This window comes from Phyllostomus discolor, chromosome 4, assembly GCF_004126475.2.
Source record: "Phyllostomus discolor isolate MPI-MPIP mPhyDis1 chromosome 4, mPhyDis1.pri.v3, whole genome shotgun sequence".
In the NCBI taxonomy this organism is placed as follows: domain Eukaryota; kingdom Metazoa; phylum Chordata; class Mammalia; order Chiroptera; family Phyllostomidae; genus Phyllostomus; species Phyllostomus discolor.
The window spans coordinates 199,944,621-199,965,656 of NC_040906.2; the positions used below are offsets into that span (position 1 = coordinate 199,944,621).

At 38.8% G+C, this 21,036-nt stretch overlaps 1 protein-coding gene and 1 pseudogene across 1 annotated transcript; both read left to right on the forward strand.

The window, feature by feature from the left end:
• Positions 1–573: 573 nt before the first annotated feature.
• MYCT1 (MYC target 1) lies at positions 574–13,348 on the forward strand. The gene is made up of 2 exons (XM_028510254.2): positions 574–765; positions 11,327–13,348. Exons 1-2 carry the CDS (start codon positions 714–716, stop codon positions 11,836–11,838), a joined length of 564 nt encoding a protein of 187 aa, XP_028366055.2. The 5' UTR covers positions 574–713; the 3' UTR covers positions 11,839–13,348.
• Positions 13,349–19,560: 6,212 nt separating this feature from the next.
• On the forward strand, positions 19,561–20,788 carry LOC114495112 (annotated as a pseudogene).
• The last annotated feature ends 248 nt before the right edge of the window (positions 20,789–21,036 follow it).

Genomic DNA, 21,036 nt, shown 5'->3' on the forward strand with positions numbered 1-21,036 from the left:
GTATGCTTCTCCCACCTGTTTTTCAAAAGTCACCTTCACTATAGAACCTGTTTTCCACACTTAAATACAAATTTTAATTAAGAAATATAAATTGCCTGTTAGATAAATACTTATGAAATAAAAAAAAAAATTTATACCAATTAGGACATGTTAAGAATTTCAACAAGTAACTGAGATTTACAAAAAAATATATTAAGAATTAATTGTACTTGAACAGAATATGGATTTTTGAAATTGTTTCCCTCCATAACTTACTATTTAAGCATACTTTTTAAATGTTGGAAAGCAGTCTCATCCTATGGAAATTTAACCCAAAGGGCTGTAGCTGAGAGTTTGAAACCATGCTACACGTGTCTGTAGGAGATGGGGAAAGGACAAGAAAAACAGTCTCTTATCCCAAAAGCGTTTTGGAGGTGGCCAAGAGGTCGGCATTTAGTGTGTCAGCTGAGGAAATGACGAGAAGGAAATTGTTTTGTGTCTCGGGAACCATGTGGAATTCCAAGATAAGAAAAACAGTTGCTAATTTGAGTATAAAAGCAGGAAACATGATACACTTGTTTCCTTTTATGCAAACACAGTATACGAGGGGTTGTGTGAAAATTATTTTTCTCTCGCTGAACCACAAAGACATAGAATCCCGGTGCTTCTGTTGGACACTCTGGCTTTTCTTTCCTTCTGGTTTTCTTTTCTTTCTTCTATTTCTTGTGGATATTATGGCTAATAACACAACAAGTTCAGAGAGTCTATGGCCAGAAAACTTTTGGGGTAAGCTATTTTCTTTACCTGTTTTTAATCAAAAATTAGAGTGCAAAAAAATATACTGCATTAGCCAGACATTTTGTTTACTGTGAACTGATTGTTTTGATCGACTGATTATAATAGACATAAAAGTGGGCTATGAGGACACTTCATTGCAGAAGAATCTGTGCAGTGGGTATAAATTTGGCTGGTTTTACAAAATATAATTAGGAAGTAATAAGAATAAAGAGGAACAGGGTAGCTGTAACTGCTCTTTGGAAGATGATAATGTGGATTTTGTTTGAAAAGGAAATTTTATTTGTCTTAAAGTTAGGGATTATGTGTTTTATTTAATGAAACCAAGAATTTTTGTAGAGGTTATTTTAACATACATTGTCAATGTTATGCTTTTTAATCCCCAAAGTGAATCTAAATAATAAATCTGTACTTAAGGTGTGCGATAACACAGATGAAGTAAGGAAATTAAAGGGGAAAACTGAAATAGAATATCACACATAACATTACAAAGGAAGCTTATCACAAGAGAAAAAGACACAACCCAAAGGACTTTGTGTGTTCAGACACAGCTACTGGCAAATAGCGGCAGCAGCAGGGAGGTCAAAATTGCCAGCCGTTCAAGGTTAGATGTACCGGGGAGGAGTAAAATGTAAAAATTGACATGTACTCTGGGGTTCAGGGAAACTTTTAAAATAAAGGGGGCAAGCAGAGTTCCATCCAGAAAAAAATTTTTTTGAAGGAGAAAATGGAGTTTATGGAGAGATCAATGACTTATTCGTCCAGAACAATTCTTTAACCATCTCAGAGGATTATTAAATAATCTCAGAGGATTATTTCAGAGTCTCTGGTGCCGTTCGAGTGGACGTGCTGGGGACACGGAGGTGGCGAGTGAGCAGAGCTGGCTGGCTGTCCCCAGCAGCCTCACCTAGCTGTCCACCCTCACAGAAACTGGCACTCAGGGAATTAACTCCTTCTTTTTCCTGTCAACTATTTATGATAGCCTCAAGCTTGAAAAGCAGAGATAATAGGGAACATCCTAAATAATGTATACAACCAAATTAGAAAGAAGAAAATAAATTACATTTGCATATCTTTAAAAATGGCCTGGCAACTCTAGGTAGACACCAATAGAAAGTAAGCCTTTGCACTGGAGATGACTGATTATACACATTTGTCACAATACGACTGGGCACCCTCGTTTACAGAAAAAGTGCATGTGGGAAGCCTGGGCTGAAACACAGCTAGAGGGTGTTTTTACACTAAAGTCTTCATTACAAAAATAAGTAGCCATATAAATGTATTTAAAAGTAAAGTAACTCTTACTGCAAAAGTTAATTATACAAAAGCCAAATCTGCTTTTTCCCCAACATTAAAAGTTAAATGTCAGGTTCACTTAAGGAAAAAAAATAATTATTCACTGACTAAAACATGGATGATAATCATAACATAAACTTGAATCTATAAGAGCAAATGTTTAATCAGAGCCTATTGGCCCATCCTAAAAATGACAGATTTTCTTTCAAAATATAAAAATCTGTGCTTGAGAAGGAAGTCAAACTTACTGTTCCAAAGATAGTTCCTAGTGTTTCTTTGTCTTATGTGAATACAATGGAAAATAGATTAAAAATTATGAAAACCAGGAAGTGTTATAGTGATAAGCATGAACAAAACTAGGGCAAACATGTTGAGCAGATATAATGTTTTCAGGGAAATATAGAAAAGATCACATTTTTCTAAAGTAGAAAATTATTAAGTCTAAGATGCAAAAATCTAAATGCAAATATACAAAATACAAACATTTCCTAAAACATAAATGTCTATCTTTTTTATTTTCTTTCTTATGCATACTTAAATGATATCTTTTGTGATCCCAGACACCACATATGACACTGTGTAAGACATCGTCTATGACTTCCAAAATCAACTGGCTGCCTCACACTTTGAACTTAGAGAAGTGAAGAAAGACTAGCTTAGAAAAACAAAACTTGTGCATTAATCACATCAGTTCCCCAGACTTAACACACTGAAGCTGCACAAAAAGTTGTTTCACAAATATCATTTTCCTGGTTTCCTTTACTGAATGCTGAAAAATATGATAATGATAGCAGCTGATTACCAGGCATGACAGCTTGCATTTTCATAGTAATTACCCCCAAAATCCTACTAAATGTTGTGCAAATATGAAAGTAATTAGTGAGAGGGTGGGCAGCACAATCAGCCTGAGAGTGACAACACAACGGAAGACCCCACCTTGCATTTCTCACTTTTGGTTAAAACTCTTGTTGTAAACATCCCCATGAAAGCAGAGGGAACAACCTGGGAAAATTTGCGGCACTCTGCCACAGAGAGCTATATTTAATCTTGGTTATCCCCTTGGTACTTAGCGTCCTGAAGAAGATATACTCTTGGTTGTACTTCCTGCCTTACCACATGGCTTTTCTCTTTTGGCTAGCATCCTGTGTATTTGGGTAGCATCATTGGTTCAGAAGCTTGCATTTATTCACCTTGATTAATCCTCTCCCGAACTGCAATGTCTGTCCTCAAGAAGATTGCCTCTTGGAGTAGATTGTATGTCCATCTACTCCAGTAGATTGTATGTATGACATATGCAAATAAATGCTTTTATTGTTTGGAATAATACAACATAATATATAGTAAAATTGTAATGATTGATAATAGTTATGTTTTTTTAAAAAGTGGCAGAAACGATCCCTAAATCTTTCTTAGGAGGAAAGAGACTTCACCCGTTTCTAGAAGGTTGGATAAGATTCAGATAGGGAGACGATTCCAGGAAGTCCTTTCCGGTCATTCATTTTTCCTTCATTCTCTCGTCAACTCATTCATTCATGGATTTATCCATCCAGTGCATTAGTTTACCCAAATGCACTGACTTGTCACTCAACATATGACAGGCAATGCACTACGTGTTAGGACAGAAATAGGCGTAGCTAAAGAATTTAAGGGAGTTCAGGAGCAAGGTTTTCAAACACACACAAGTGTGTGTTAGCAAACAAACACAAGTAACTACACACGAGTCACGTCTGCAGAGACGTGAATGAAGCAGATTTGTGTCAAGTTTTGAGGTCAGGGTCAAAGTTTGACCTAGTTTAACATAATAATCCTCGGTGTCACGAGCTCAGGTCTCCCCATTGTCCTCATTGCTAAGGCTTTTCTCTAAGGTTGCCATCCCACTAAGGGCAGGTTTCATGGGCCCAAGCCAGAGTGTGGAGTGTACCCCCAGAGTCCATCTTCCCGGGCAGCCCTGAGCCACCACTTTTGTGTGCTCAGCCTGGTGAGATCACACACAACTCTACCAATGTTCTGCCTCTCTTTAAATTTGCCCCATCAGAGGGGAGGGGGTTTACAGAGCTGGGTGAAAAAATAGAACTTTATAGACATAGATAGTAGTACGGTGATTACCAGAGGGAAAGGGGTGGGGGAGGAGGTGGAAGGGGGTGCAGTGGGGATAAACGGTGATGGAAGGGGACTTGACTTGGGGCGGTGAGCACACAATACAATATACAGATGATGTGTTATAGAATGGTACACCTGTAACCTATATACTTTTATTAACTGATGTCACCCCAATAAATTCAGTTGTAAATAAACAAACAAACAAATAATATGTTCTCCAGTTTTGGTAGGTCTCTCAAGAGTTCAGATTTTGAAAAATATTTTTAATCTGTATTTTGTAATCTGTAATGGTTATCAGTGGTTTGGTTCAACTTAGTTCGTCATATACAGGAAGAGGTGCGCTATCCCTTTTCTATGTAACTTACCTTCTATTCTAACAATATTATTGAATAATCATATTCACAATATTGCTAATGACTTTTGCCCCTGGCCAAAACTACTGACAGTCACCCAGCCTTTCACTCGTTTGTTTTTCAAACCCACACAAGAAGACATCTCAAACGTCACTTCTTTCAGGAAGTTTGTTCTGACCATCCTAGAAATAAGTCATTTTATCTTACAAATGGAATGACACTTAGGGCCTGTGATACTCATGCATGTCATTTAGTTTTATTTAAAGAGTATAAGCTAATCGATCCAGTTTCCACTCATCTGAAAAGGAAGAAGAAGTTCGGGAATTCCAGTAGTAAATCGGGTGGTGAGAGTGGGCCTCAATGAGAGGTGGACATCTGTTCAGAGGACTGAGGAAAGATCTTCCGGAGCAAGTTACAGCCAGTGCCAGGCTTGAAGTCGGGTGCGTGTCTGGTGGCAAAGAGGGCCGTGCGGATGCAGTTGAATGAGGCAGAAGAACAGTGGAGATGAGCACAGAACTTAGATACAGATCACGCTGGAACTTCTGTTTATAAAAGGCCATTTTTAGGAGTTTGATTTTACTCAAGAAATGAAGGGTTTAGAACAGAAAAATGATGTGATTTGACTTATATTTTCAAAGGTTCACTCTGGCTTCTTATACTGAGAACAGAGTGTAGCCGGGGAGAATCGGGCAAGGACAGGTGCAGGAAGACCAGATAACAGGCTACTGCAATATGTCAGGTCAGAAACATGGTTGCCTGGACCAGGGAGGTGGCAAAGTAGTAATAAGAAGCCTAATTCTGGATATAGAGGTATTATGAAAACAAGCCAAATAGGATTTTTGGCAGATGAGATACACAGAAAAAGCACTTACTCTGTTGAAATTGTACTTAATTGAGTTTTCTGTGCCCTAAATATTATTCTCTCTGAAAAACCTTTGCCAGCATTGTATTGCTTCAGTCATTCACTCGAAGGCACCGAGAACAGCAGAGCCTACGTGGCTAATAGCTAAGCTTAAGATTCTTGTAATTGCAAAGAACTTTGTGACTAGATCGATGTGTTATTCTGTTGTCAAAGACAAGATCACTTTTCAGATACTGGAACGGTTCAACTCAAGGCCACTAGATGGTAGCCTCTACTAAATTTTAACACTAATGCAGTTGAAGTATTTGATTAGATTTGCTGAAAACCAGATTTGATATTAAAATGTTAGAATTGGAAGACACTATAGTGACTATTATTATTAGGTCCAAATAGGTAAAATGATTTGGATAAGTTACATAACCATTATAAACATAATTACTCATTGAGGACTTATGGGCCAGCCCCTTGCTAGTTGTATAGAGAGACACTACAATTTAGAATAACAATATCTAATTCATATTCCATACCTTACTGATTTTAGAGTTTGTTCTTTTTGCCTTCAAAGGGATCTCTGCATTTTTAAAAGTAGTTGTTTTGTCTCATTACTTGCATCATATTATAATTATATGAAGTAAAATTATGGCTCATTTTTCTTCCCCTATGATTGTTGAGAAATAAAAAAGTAAACTTTCCTCAAAAAAGGAATATTGAGCCAATGTATTTTTCATGTGTGTTTTCCTTTATAATAAGGTTTTTTAAAAAGCTCCCAGAATTTATTGCCAGAAACCTGCCAGAACTGAATTAAATATTTATCATTTTAAAGCTCTATCGCCGATAGATTTTTTTATTATTATTTTTTTCTAGATTCTACAGCTTGGGCCACAAAAATCATTCATTATAAACAAAAAGAATCCTTATGGGAGACCATTCTGTTACAATTAGGACCCTTGCTATTTCTCTGTTATTGCTTTTCTGCATTCCACACTTGTTCTTGCAGTTTGCATTCAGGGAGCTTAGCAAGATGGATTAGCCATTTCAGCATGTCTTAGAGAGTCTTATGTCATTACTATTACTTTTAAGTATTAAAAATTCTGCACATATAGCAAGGGCATTAGCATTAATGAAATAATTTGTAAAAGAAATATTTGACAGACTCTGTGGGGAGGGAAACCATTTTCAGGGTACATGCACTCAACCGAGCAACAGAAATTGGGGACACCCATAGCCAGTGCAGCGTGAATTTTGTGCATCATTTTTATAATTTCTGTAGCTCCACCTTATTGTATTTTATATTCCTTCAAGGTTTGAATAGTTTATTGTTAAGATGTATATATCATTCTAATGTACCTTTAAAATTCATTATTTAATCCTCTTCAGATATATATATATATAACCATAGTCTTTTATTTATATTAAGAATATATTTTGAATCATAATGATCTAATCTCCCTGCCATTTCCCAAAATTTTGGGCCCAGACTCATTAAAAAATAGGTTTATTATCAAATTGCTCTTGTGGGGATATTATTCTACTTTCAGTGCCACCAAAAATAATCTTTTCACTGGCAAAATTGAAATTTGTCATTGAAGAAGATAGTGGTAGTTGAAAATATTCTTTTTCTTTTTTTTTAATTTTAATCATTGCTCAAGTACAGTTTTCTCCCCTCTACTCCCATTCCAGCCCACCCACCCAACTCTCCCCACCTCCTCCCATCACCACCCTCCCCCCAGTTCTTGTCCATGTGTTCTCTAAATTTGTTCCTGTAAACCCTTCCCATTGTCCCCTGAAATTCCAACAATGTTCTCACGTACTGTAACAGTATTCTCATATACTGGAGTCTGTATATGGCTCTTATTTTCTTATATCAGAACAATAATATATTTTGGAAATTAAAGTCACCTGGCATATAAATATATCTCTCACTCCACCTATTTTGGTTTGCTTTGCTCATTTTCTCAATCACTTGAATAGGAAGACATTATTTTTCCCGGATGCTACATTTTTGAAGCTTTTGATTTTTTTAATGAAATGGAACCCGATGCTGTTTTTCACTGCAGATAAAATGTCAGAAACACGTTGTCTGTCAGAAGACACGGTGGTAGAGAGGCTGAGAGGGTAGAAGGTGCACTGAGGTCACACACAAGGACGCCTTTAACCTTCAGTCACTTTCACTGGGTAACCGACTCTGTTTCCAGATCTTAGTTTTGTCTCCATTTAGTTGAAATAAAATGCATATATTTCTTTGCTCTCATCTATTATATCTGTGTATATCCTAATAGGTTTAGGATCCTCAATCAGACCCTGGTGGTTGCATGAGCTTATATACAAAAGCAACGATATTTATCTTACAAACTTGAGGACTTGTCTTCTTGTTTTATGTCATACATGAGTGAAAGTAATAGTTCCCTGACAAGTTGTCAATATTCAATTATTAAAATAATTTGTGTTAGTTCCCACATAAGCCTTAGACTCTTTCAATACCGATAACATGAGAAGTTGGAGCACAAAGCAGTTTTAAAAGTTGGTTTTAGCTGAATCCCCATATCTCAGTTTCTATATTTGAAGTTGTTAATATTCAAAATTCTCTAATGGAGGTTTTGGTTCAGGGAAATATATATATAAAATACATAGTATTGATTTACTATAACTTTACCGAGTATTTCTATTCATAACAGGCTATCAAATCTGGTATCTACCCTCACCTGTCCACACTGGGATCCTGGGGGCCATTCTAGATTCCTCCTTCCCTCAGTATAGCAAAGTTTGGTGTTTGTACTGGTTGACTTTTATTTTCAGAAAGTGAAGGGGGGGAGAGGGGTTATGTGCCCCTTAACGGATTTTAATTTTCTTTCATTTTCAATGATCCTAAAATTTCTCCTTACTCTTTCTTTTCTCCTTCATTATGTGGGTCCCATAAGCCACCTCTCCCTTCCTTTCTTCATTGTTTTTCCACAGCTTCATTGAGATATAATTCACCCACAAAGGGCACATTTAAATGGTCTTTATTGTCGTCGCAGAGTTGTGTGACCATCACCACAATCTAATCTGAGAACATTATGTCCCTCAGAAAGAAACCTGCTCCCACAGCCGTCACTGCCACTCCCGCGCGTTTCACGCCCCAGCCCTGGGCCATCCCTCATTCACTTTCTATCTCTATTGTTCTGTCCGTCCTGGGCATTTTAGGTAAATGAAATCACACGAGATATGATCTTTTGGCAGTCTTTCCAAGGCTGTCTCCTCACATTCCTGTATGAACTCAAAAGTTTCTTTCCTATAGCATAGTTTTTACAAAACTGCCTTTTCTCTCCATGAAGGCTTGCAGTGGAAGCATGGGAGATAGTCTGTTGGTATCTGTATTTTTTTTTCATTGATCGTTTTCTAGGTAACTTGAAGTTGAATGTTCACCGCCTTCTAATTATACTGAAGACATGGGTTTTGTACAGTTTTATTTGTTCATTTTGTTGTTCAATTTGATTTTTTGGAAGAAATGGGAAATTTTGATTTACATTGCTGCTATCCTCTTAGAAACCCTGAATTCCTATACCTTCTTTTATAGGTTCCAAATATTTGGGGCATTGATAGTTGGAAGTGAATTTGGAATTTTACTACATTACTAGTAAGGCCAATTTTAGGTTCTAGCTTAATTTATTTGCTTTTTTTTTTTCAGATAGAGCCTAACTCAGGGAAATTCTTATCTCAACAGACTGCATTTTAAGGCCATGACTTAATATTATTTTTGTGACACACACTTTGGAAGAATAATACTGAGTCTAACAGATTTTTCCTAAATTGTCTTATAATTTAAAAGTCATCTATTATAAAAATTATTGTTTAGATTTAATATAACCAATTGTCTTTGAGGATTTTTGTATTTGTAAAGATAATTGTGAAAGCAAGACATAACAAATATAGTTTTTCCATAAGATATACATATAATAGTAAAAGGTGGAAAGACACTAAATATATCCTAAAATTAAAGAGCAATAATTATTCCTTATATGTTCATTCATATTGGTTTATTTTATTATTTCTGAATTACAGATTTTCTACACATTGTCATAGAATGCAACAATAAACTGGAAAAAACCTTGCCAATCATGAAATCTAAGTCCATTAAAAATAATGAAATCAATGAGTCTAAACAAATTTCCTGAAAATCATACATGTTAGGGAGAGAGCTGAATTTGTAACCCAGGCTCAGTCAGCTTTTGCTGTGTAACAATCCACCCCAAAATTCAGTGGCCAAAAATAATCATTTACTTGACTCATCGTTCTGTGGGCTGGCAATCTGGACCCAGGTACGCTTAATGCATGTTCCCCTGGTCTTTTTTTTTTCATGTATCACACTCAGATGTTGGGTTGACTAGAATCTGAATTATCTGAACAATGTCATCAAGCTGTTTGGAGTTTGGCAAACTCTTGGTCAGGGCCGTAGAGGTAACTGGGCCACGTGTCTCTCATCGAACAGCAGGCCCAGCTGGATGAGTTCTATGTTGGCAACTGCAGGGTTCCCAAGAGCAGGAAGGGTGGAAGCTTACACCGATTCATTTCCATCAAGTCTTTGTGGTCAAAGCAAGTCATGAAGCCAGATCAGATTCAAGGGGTGGGGAAACAGATTCTACCTCTTCATGAAAAAACTTCAAGCATTTGAAGCTCTCCTTTTGTTTTCCCCATCTCACAACCCCATTTAGTTGGTTTCCAGTCCATGGGTTTCTCAATACAGAATCGTTAGATAGGCAATTAGATACTATAACTTACCCCTCTACTTAAGGTAACTACTTTTGGTTAATGAAATGTAGGCGTCTCTATCCAAAAGACCATACTTGAAATGGAGCTTGAAGACTGAGTTTTCCAGACAGAAATGTAAGAGTTGTATCCAGAGATAAAGAAAAAAATACATGGGAAAGCACAGAGTTTAAAAGAGAGAACGGCAGGCTTTGGGTTAGTGAGAAAGTCAACATGTCTTGAAGGTTCGACCACAGGTAGAGAGTGGAGAAATGTGGTGAGCGCTAAGGCTGGAGAGGTCTTTTAACATCCAGGGTGTCTTTCCATTCAAAGCAGAGGCTCTGTTACCCAGGTTCATTCGAGAATATGTTTTTAGTTTCCACAAAGAGGCAATAAGGTAGAATTTCTATTTTTGGTAAGGTTTTCTGTCCTTCTCCATTTCCCACCAGAACAGGAAATCTGAACTAATACAAGTTCTATGAATTGAAGGATACTGCTGTACAGTAGAGATTTTATGGAAATTCAGGAGACAGGAATATTATTATCAAACAAGGACATGATGGCAGCACAAACTAGAACTTGGGGACCAAGAAAGAGCCCAGCACTCTGCACAGGTCCTGTCATCAGTGAGTCACAGATGTAAATGACGGTCCAGAATTTTAGGAAACATAATATAAATCAGTCCGCCCACAGGTGCTTCTAGCCTGACACTTCCTGTCTCAGAATGAACACGGGAAGTGAGACATCATGAAGCCTGCAGGTGGGAGGCAAGAGTGGGTTGGTGGGAACAGAGGAAAAGGCAAAATAAATATGATTACAGAATTCTTTACCAATTTTTGGCACGTTACTACTGTAACTCAAATGGAAAAAATCTTTGCAACCCTACAAATTTTTTATGAGCTAAAGACTGGCTTTTTAAAAAAATGAGACTATTTCTATTACTTATTTTTAAAGATAATAAAGTAACATAAGCAACATGGAATGCTATACCTAAAATGCTGTTTTATATCCTTTTTTTGTTTAAATAAAAAGAAATGTAACAGCTTGCATTTGTTTATATTCACCTAGAACCATTTTCTATTCCTCTCATTCAAAATCTGTTTAATCACATATACTATTCCATAATTTCTACTTGTCCTCTGCCCTGTGTTTTTAGTTGAACCCCTATTTACAAATCAAATCACTTATTTGTGTGTGTTTTATTTCTTTGTTTCAGAAGATCTTATAATGTCCTTCACGGTGTCCATGGCTATCGGGCTTGTAATAGGAGGATTCATCTGGGCTCTGTTTGTTTGTTTGTCTCGACGAAGGGCCAGCGCCCGCATCTCCCACTGGAGCTCCAGTCGGCGATCCAGGTCTTCGTACACTCACGGCCTCAACAGGACTGGGTTTTACCGCCACAGCGGCTACGAACGTCGCAGCAACCTCAGCCTGGCCAGTCTCACTTTCCAGCGACAAGCCTCCCTGGAGCTAGGAAACTCCTTTCCAAGGAAATCAAGCTTCAGGGCTTCGACTTTCCACCCGTTTCTGCAAAGTCCACCCCTTCCCGTGGAGACTGACAGTCACGTGATGACGCTCCCTTCTTCCAGCACCTCTCCCACCACCAACGCTTCCCACAGCCTGAGCCGCCCTGATTTCCACTGGTCCAGCACCAGTCTCCCCGTGGGCCTTCCACCCCCGCCCCCGCCCACCTACGAGTCCATCATAAAGGCGTTCCCAGATTTCTGAGGAAGGGGTTTTTGTGGTTCATGTGCTGCCTTCTTTCCTTGTCTCTTCTTGAAAGGAAATCGTAAATGGACTAAACAATTTTGAGGACACAGCCCGCACAAACAGTGAGTTCCCAAACTGAAAAATGCTCATGCAACTTGGACACTACAACGTACCTTTTCTTTGATTGTATTTTTCCTTGTCACAGAGAGAGGTAGAGGTAATAGTTTTCCAAGGAGTTATACACTTATGTATTTTGCTTTCAATGTCAGGATTATTAAAGGTAGTGATTCTCATCTGAGAATCAGCAGTAATACAGTATGTATGTTTTAGACTAAAATAAAAACATGATATTTGTGGTTTTAATCCTCACACACTGTCCAATGTGATTACATAGGGGAACAATTATTGTCAACTTAAAATTTTTTTCTAGCCTAAGGAATTTAATTTCACTTTCTTTAAGATGACAGTGAACCATTTTGTAATCTTAGATTTTTAATGAATTATATGGGCATGAAATGACAGAATATAGAAGATTCTAAAGTGCCTTGATTGCCCTCATTTATGAGAAGTATGGGGATTGAGCAAAGGAAGCTGAATTCTGTGGGTATTATAGGATATTTTAATTGTGACACTGATTTTTGTGCTTTTCTTAAGAAGAGTTAACTACATTATTGAGGCACAATCTTTGGATTTACTCACATGATAATTTAACTTTCTCCACTGTTGTAGTTATGTCTTCAGAAAAGCAACAACCATAAGTCCAATTCATTTAACCTAAGAACAAACTTGAACACTGAGCTTATGTTTTTCTTAAGGGATGAATTTTATTTCTTAGACTTAAATCTATCAAGTGAGAAGGTGCTTTATCTAGGGACCTTCTCCTGTAACTTCACTGACAAATAAGTAGGGGTCGGTGGGGACAAAGTCTGTCACTGAAATGGATATTACAGCCACGAAGTGTTCTTCTTCCTGGACTGACTCATCAGGTGTCGTTACTTGTTTGTGTCTCTATGAATTTCAACCTCAGATTCTGTGAAGGGTTTTTATACATTGATAAAACCATGCCGTAGGTCATTGGTGCAGACAGTTATTTAAGGATTTCACTTCCACAGGTGGCCACCATCTTAAAGAAAGGTACAGCCCCAAATGCAGGTACCAGAGAGCTTCAGTGGTCAGTGGCTGTGGCTGCCCTTTTCCATTCAAGGACATGAGTTCACTGGACAATTACTCAGAAGGCCTGGGCTTTATTTCTGAGACAGTGAATATTTAGCTTATGTCACTGTGCGTTTGTTTCTGTGAACATCGGGATTTAGGGTGAAGAAAAATGTACTCTCATTTTTGTTTCTGCAGTGTAGCAGTCCCAGCTAATAGTATCTAAATATGGCTCAGGATTGTAATAATTTTTATAAAATGAGATTTTGTGTAGCATTTCTTTATTATTTTGATTTAGCTTATGTTTTTATTGTTCCCTAAGAACAATTATTCTTAATGATGTCTATAGATAGATGCTCTCTAATACAATATGCCAGAAAGAAAGAAAGAAAGAAAGAAAGAAAGAAAGAAAGAAAGAAAAGAAAAGAAAAGAAGAAAAGAAAAGAAAAGAAAAGAAAAGAAAAGAAAAGAAAAGAAAAGAAAAGAAGGAAGCTAGCTCCCAGGAAAACCAATTTGCTTTCAGTTCTTTTTTAACAAATTTTGCCATTATCATACAGCCATGTACGTTTTTAAGGGACCATTACCTTAGTAACAAAGCTATCTTGTTTGTATATTGTCCTTAATGTTTAACATGAGGAGCAAGCAAAGGTTATGGTTTTTATCTAGATTTTATATTGGGAGCAAAAACTGTTTTGGCTCTCTTAAATTAGAAAATGAAAGGAATTTTCTGGTGTATTTAACCATCAGGGAGATCATGGGCTCCTCCCTCCCCAAGTTATGAAACACCCAGAATGAGTGTCTTGTAAATATTGTGCAATGTGTGAAATGTGAAATTAAAGCAAAACCTGGAGACTCTTTAGTTGTATTTTTATGTGAACTGTTTAATTGATTATGAAACAAAATTAAACTGATGTTAATTTTGATTCACAGGTTATTTATGGAATAGCTTATAAATATCTCACATTTACTTTGGCATTTTAACCCAATATAGAACATTCTCTATTCCTGAGACACAAACATTATTCTATATAGAAATGTATAAAAGAAAAAGGGTGACAGGAAGTTTCAATAAATTAATGCAGATGGAAAATAGGTTATTTATTTAAAAACATTAAATTAGAGTCTTACCTCATTAGATAAACAATTTTAGAATTACTCCATTAAATATTTTAGAGCATAACTTTTTAAAATTGAGATATAACTGAAATGTATAAAATTACATTAGTTTCAGGTGTACAAAAACAACAAAAAAGTCGGGCTTGATAAGTAAGCTTCAGCTTAGCTAAGAGCAGACAGCAGCAGGGCCGAAATTTAAATTGTATTAGGGCTGCAGTGAGGACAGAAGGAACTAGGGTTGGCAGCTGGTAACTAATGACCAGAGGGCATGGGAATCGCAGAGCAAAGGTATTCAGAGCATTATGGAGGTAGCCTAAGATGTCTGTTAAAAGATGAGGGACAAATTAAGACTTAATATTGACAAAATGCATGACAAAGAGTTAATGATCTTTACATAAAGCACTCAGACGCAATGGGAAAAATCATTATAAGAGAGAAATTAGGGAATTCACTGATGAAAGTAAACAAAAAAAATCAAAGTAGGAAAGAAAACTATCCACACTGAAAGTAAGGTAAACTAAAAGCTCCTATGAAGAATCTACAAAGACAAACAAGCAAGCAAAATATAAGCAGAGACACTGAAATAAAGTACAATCTGACAGTAGCCAGAGGAGTGGGGAGAGGGATAATGGGGGAAATGGGGGACGGTCCATCAAGGAGCATGTATAAAGGACACACAGACAAAGCCGAAGGGGATAGTCTTTAAGGGGGGAAGCGGGGATGGGTGGGGCTGTGGTGGAGTGAAAATGGAGACAACTGTATTGAACAACAATAGAAGAAAAGAATCTACAAAAAGTAGCAACAAGATATAGTAGACTTCTGCTAAGACTGACACGGGACACCCAGAACAGCACGTGGTTCCGGCTCAGGGACGCGGGGTGACGCTGTAGCCAATCAGTGAAGCGGAGAAAGCTTTCCCAGCCGACGTGAACGCGAAGTCTGGAGAGACAAGCACTGGAGATGGAACGGGGTGCCCACCCTACTTCAATCAGGGCTAAACCCACCCTGCTTCAGCCACCAATCAACAGCTTTGAGAGTTGAAAGAAGAATGACTTTGCCCATGAGTGTCTTTTTTCTCCTCTAACAAGTCTTTTGTCAGATACGGTTGAAGTTCAAAGACAAACTTTCTTTACACCTTCAGAGAAATAGACACAGAATTTTTCCTGCAACAAAACATCATTCTTCGATGTCAATTATCTGATAGATGCAATGGGATTAGGAGAAAGTCCTATTCATCCATTTGGGATTTTCCCTAACACATTCAGGTCTTCAAACAATCAGGAATAAACTTTCTCAAATTAAAAAAAAAAAAAAAAGCCCCAGCAACACATAAATGTAAAATGTGGGTTTTGGGAAAACTAATTCTAGTTGCTATAAAATTTCGTATCATAACTCGGGTGCCTGATAGTGATTAAACCAAAGCCTCCACTCAATAGACAGCACACAAAACAGCCCTCTACCCCCAAACCCAAACCCAGTCACAGCTTCATTGGACTAAGACAGTGCTTTTGACCTAGAGGTTTTCCAGTCATTTCTTGCCTGGTGAGATGAGCCGGGATTTAAACTTATAGTCAGAAGGAGCCAAGTGCAGATTTAAAGTGCTCGCTGGACTCACAGTAAAATCTGACAACATCTCTGAACTCTGACATGGGTCATGTTCTGTAAATGCTCATACAGACAAGTCTGGTGATCTTCAACTGGCAGGCACCAAACAGGAATTATAAATTAAAAAACAGGAGGTAGAACCAGAGGTCATGGCAAAATAAAAGGTGAAGACGGTAGTATCCATTTGGCCAGGGTAGATAAACACAGTGGGAGGAGAGAAAGGAAAGCAGATTATCAGAAAGAAAAAAATATTATTGGCCTGGGAAGATGGAGAGGGAATCCCTTGTTTTTCCCACAGCTACCAGGCTCTCTGATTTATTTTCCTGCTTTTTCTGATTGTGTTCTGTGCTCCTGAATTTCACTTGCAGGGGACAAATACTTGTTTTGCTTCACCAACACATATTTCCATTTTTGCTCACCTAACATTTTAATTTTCTTAGGGGAGCAATTCTTCCATGTCTCTCAGTCTTATTGTGACTCTCCAAGTCCCCCCACCTGTCTCTATCTCCCCCTTTCTGCTCTTCAAATTGGAGAAAATTTCCCCTTTTAAATCAATACTCCATATTGTGTTTTCAATTCCATTCCCTTCTGGTCTTCCTAATGATTTTATTGCTTCAAATATCCCTTCTTTCTCTGGTATTATCGCTACTTCTATCTTAAGTTGGGGGCTTTAAAAACAGATTCTAAAACAGTGATTTGTGTGCAGAAAAAAATTGATGGGGGTGGGGAGCTCTCAGCAATTAACATCTATGGAGGAGTGAGAGAAGAGGATTGGGCAGAAGAAGAGATTAAATGGAGTGGCATTTCCAAAAAAGACATCAGCGGATCCTCTAGAGAGAGCTAGGATGGCTCTTCAGATTTGTCCCTGATTGAAGTAAAGGACCAGACAGGGATAGGGCAGGGTTAGGGGTGGGGTTGGGGTTAAGGTTAAGGTTAAGGTTAAGGTTAGGGCTGAGTGAGTGCTGCTAAGTGAGGTAATACAAAAACACATCCTGTGAATAGAGTTCTTAGCGGGCAGCCTGTCAGGTCAAATAACAACTGTCCCCTGGGCATGGCAGCTTTTTGAGAAGCTGTACAGTGACAAAGATTCACTCTCTCCTTGACCAAGCTCTACTCTGGCTCCCTTGAACTCTCCTCTTAGATAGGCTCTGACGTTCAGGCCTCCATGTTCAGCTCCGCAGTGTCCGATTTTAGCACACAACCTGCTAAGGTTAACCACCATACTCCATCCTTGTTGTCTGATCACCCTTGCTGTCCAGTCAAGTTCCGTACCCTCCACCTTCTTCCCAGGTGATTTCTGATCACCCGGCCCTGTCTGGTAAGAATCCTGTCAGTCCCAATTGAGTCAGAATCCCCACTGACCCCTGATGAATCCTCTTATTGTCCCTCTGTTGATCCCCACCTGACTCCTTGACTATAAATTCTCACTTTTCCTTAGTGTATTCAGAATTCAACCAGTTTCTACACTGAGGTCTGCTTCTCCTAATGCAATTGCTTTTCCCAATAAATTATGTTTTTACCACTCTAATTACTGTCAAGCTGGGGTTTTTTTCCCCTGAAACAAAACCTGTTTTGACTTCTCCAGTGACTGCCCGGCTGTTGGTTCTCACAGATACCGCGTCTGCAAGGCTGCTGATTTTCAAGGCTACCACGGAGCTGCTGAGAAGAGGCTGAGAATAGGCAAGTTGGTGTACACTCGGCCCACTGCCTTATCAAGAGCCAGTTGTTTTTCTGAAACAAATGTTCCCTGGACTGTTGCAAGTCTTCAGTTACTTTCCAGAGAACTGAAAATGTTGTTATTTTTTTTTGCCAGTGTCCTCATTGTTTTTATGAAGGAGAAAATTTTCAGAGGTCCTTCTTCCATCACCCCAGCAGGGCTACTGCTTGTTGATTTTTGGCGTTTGGACAATCTTGCTGTAAAAATCTACCGGCATAAAGTGCATTGTTCATGACAATGAGAGTCAGAGCCCAGCAGTTCTTCTCCAGAATACCGTAGTGGTTTCCCTGGTTCTGCTTTCCTTGTGATGTGAAATGACCAGTGGGAGTCCAGACCCCCTTTGGAAGGAGTGAACTGATTTTATTTAGTGCCCGCCCCCAGCCCTGCACCCCTGTGAGGACAGAATGCACCGTGCCCCCCGACGGTTAACACACTGCCGCATTATCCCTCAATTTAAAAATCTGGATCATATACTCCAAGGCTTTCAGTCCTCAAACTCCCCTAAATAAATCTCCTACTTCATTAACTCGATTTCTCCCGGACAAGTGTCGTCTATTGTTCACATCCCTTCCAAAAAGGTCTGGGAGCGGAGAGGTGCTCCTGTGTGATAAATAGGGAGATTCAATGTGTTGCTTGACATACTTTCGGTCCTTAGTTAGACACTTCCATTCACCTGAAAGGTAGACATGGATCCTGTGTGTAGGGACGTATTTGTCCTCTGCCTTACCCCTAGGTACAAGCTTTTCCGTAGGTTTATTCCCCACTGAGATTTTCACTAGATGAGACACTTCAGTAACGTTTCCCGCATGCTTTGACTTTTTCTTGGAAACAAAGTTCCATTCCATTAGGTCAATCCCACCTCAAGGTACCTGCGTAAGTGGTGTGGGTCCGGCCTGTGACGTTATCTTCCTGAATGATCCGTGATTGCTCACTCAGACGTACTGTAGACGCGCAGTCTCGCGGAATCTTGTGCTATCTTTCCCAAATCAAATCTGCAAAGTTCACTTGCAATTTAACGTATTCTTTTTTGAGTCATCTTGACATTTTGACTTCGTAAGTGTAAACTGAAAACTGGATTTGCTGGAAATTTGTTTTTAAAAATAAAACAACATTTGCCAGATCCCTGATCTACAGATGCTTTATAAAATTAGGCAATGGTTATGAAGTAATGCAGCTGAAAAGTTTTTTTAAAGAAATGTATCTCTAACGTTTCTAAAACATAAAAGAAAGAGTAAGACTATGTTCAATAGGAACAAAGAATTATACAAAGAATAGTGTAAATTGTTAGCATTAAGATCAAATCCAGTTTTTTAAAAGGGAGGCAGAGAACATAATTGAATGCTAAAAAAGTAACAATGTTTAGCATTTTGAAAGAACTGGAAGAGAAGCTTTTCTTTATTTCACAGGTATAAATATGCAAATAAGTAAGCTCTGGGGTATAGTGAGCCTATATTTAAAAAGACAATGCATATTATGTTTAATTAATAGAACCTTTGAATATTTCATGATAAATGGCATCTTATTTTATGGGAACATTGGAAGTTGAAACTTTCATAGAGGATAATTTTTATTAATGCATTAAATAGTTCACAGTTAACTCTTGCAACTGAATGGGATCACAATATGATACATTTCATCACTTTGTTTTTACTGTTTAGCTGTACCCATGCCCACTGGCATTGAGAGGTAAACGAAATGGCTAAATAGACGTGCAGAAGATCTCTGAGTATGTTTACCTCACATGTGCTAAGGTCAAGACGTTTTGACAGTTACAAAAAGTATTTTGGGGAGGGATAGGTTAGCTGGGAAGTTTGAAGGTAGACTAGGTATCAAATAGTAAGAGAGTATTATGAATTTTGTTAGATGTGAAAAATGTTATCATGATTATGTAAAAACAGGTGTTTGCTTTTCAGAGATGCACACGAAAATACACAGAGGGGAGATATTATAGTTTCTGAAGGGAGCGGAAAAGCAACCAGTGTGGCAAAGTTGCTTCTGAGAGGAGCCCAAGGTGGCTAGTTCCAATGACTCCAAGCTGGACCAGGCACCAAAAGATGGCATCTCCTCAGTGAAGTTCAGCCCCAACGCCAGTGCCTGCTGGCTTCTCCTGGGACACATCCTTGCATTTCCACAGTGTCCCAGCCGGCTCCATGTGGCTCGAGGACCAGCACACCAGCACTGCCCGGACGGTGCGGTGTGTACCAGAACACAGGCCTAGAGTGGGGGCTTAGACCTCAGCAGAACATTCATGGTTGAACACAAATCAAGAATATGTGGGGCTGGGTGGAAAAGGCAACGGAATTAAGAACATAAAAACTCACAGACACAGACAACAGTATGGTGCTCACCAGAGGGAAAGTCGGGTAGGGAAAAGGAAGAAGGGGATAAAGTGAAGATAAATGGTAACAGAAAGAGGACTTGATTTTGGGTGAACATGCAATGCCATGACCAGAGGATGATGTCTTATAGAATTGTAAAATTAATACCTATATAATTTTATTAACCAATGTTACCCTGATAAATTTTTCTTAAAAAGTCCTGTTGAAACCAATGGAGCCCCTCTCGGATGTGCTGAGCAGAGTTCAGAAGTACATGTGATGGTTACTGGGAGTTGGGATCAGACAACTACATAAATTGTGGGTTCCCAAAACTCCTTGTAAGGCTGAGATCTTGTCCCAGCCTGAAAAGCTGCAGAGCGCGCTCTCTGTGTCTGGCAGGCTGCAGTCCTAATGCGGGAGTTGGAAAACACGGGCTACCAGCAGCAGCTGGGGTGGGGGGGCGGGGGGCGGGACGGAGGGCCAGGCTGAAGTCCCAGACTGGCTGCACATGAGCGTTTCCAAACACCGAGGGTGTGGGTTAAGCTCTCCTGAAGGCCAGCTGGCATTTGAATGCTTGGACCCAAGCCCAGAGGTACAGAAGGAGAAGTATGCTTTCCAAAAGAAAATCAAGCAAAATAATGAGCAGATTTAAAAGAAAATAATGTGATTTACCCAGTCGATGCCATTTCCTTTCACTACATCCACAGTACACTCGCCATAGGCGGTTCTGAAGGATTTGTAAGTATCTGGGATCTGTGTCACAAAAAGCGACTGTGCCAGTTCCATGGGTACCTCACGAGCATCACGTCACTTGCCTGCAGCAGGGATGGGACTACATTGCAATGGGACTACACCCCACGTGTATGAAATGGGTGACACAGAACATCCTGAAGATGGTCTTTTCATTCACCCAGTGACAGATGCAGAAACAAAACCGAAGCCCATTGAATCGTCCCGTGAAAGTGGTTTCTCCTTGGAAAGATTTGTTTTGCCCCCTACAAATGCACACTTCCCCCCACCCCCAGGCTCGTATTATAGTCCTGGTGAAAACCTTACTTAGTACGTGCATTTCTCTCTTGTCTGTCTTACAAAAACTTGCCTATGCACCCTCTTATACCGCCTTTGTATGGAGTGAGGAGTGTTTGTGTGTTACTCTAAAATACTTCAACAGCAAAAAACTGGAAGACACAAATATGGCAAAATGTTAACCATTTTAAAATCTAGGTGTTGGGTTTATTAGTGTTCATAATACCATTTTCTTTTCTACATACTTGAAAGTTTCAATGATAAACAATTTAAAAATGTCCT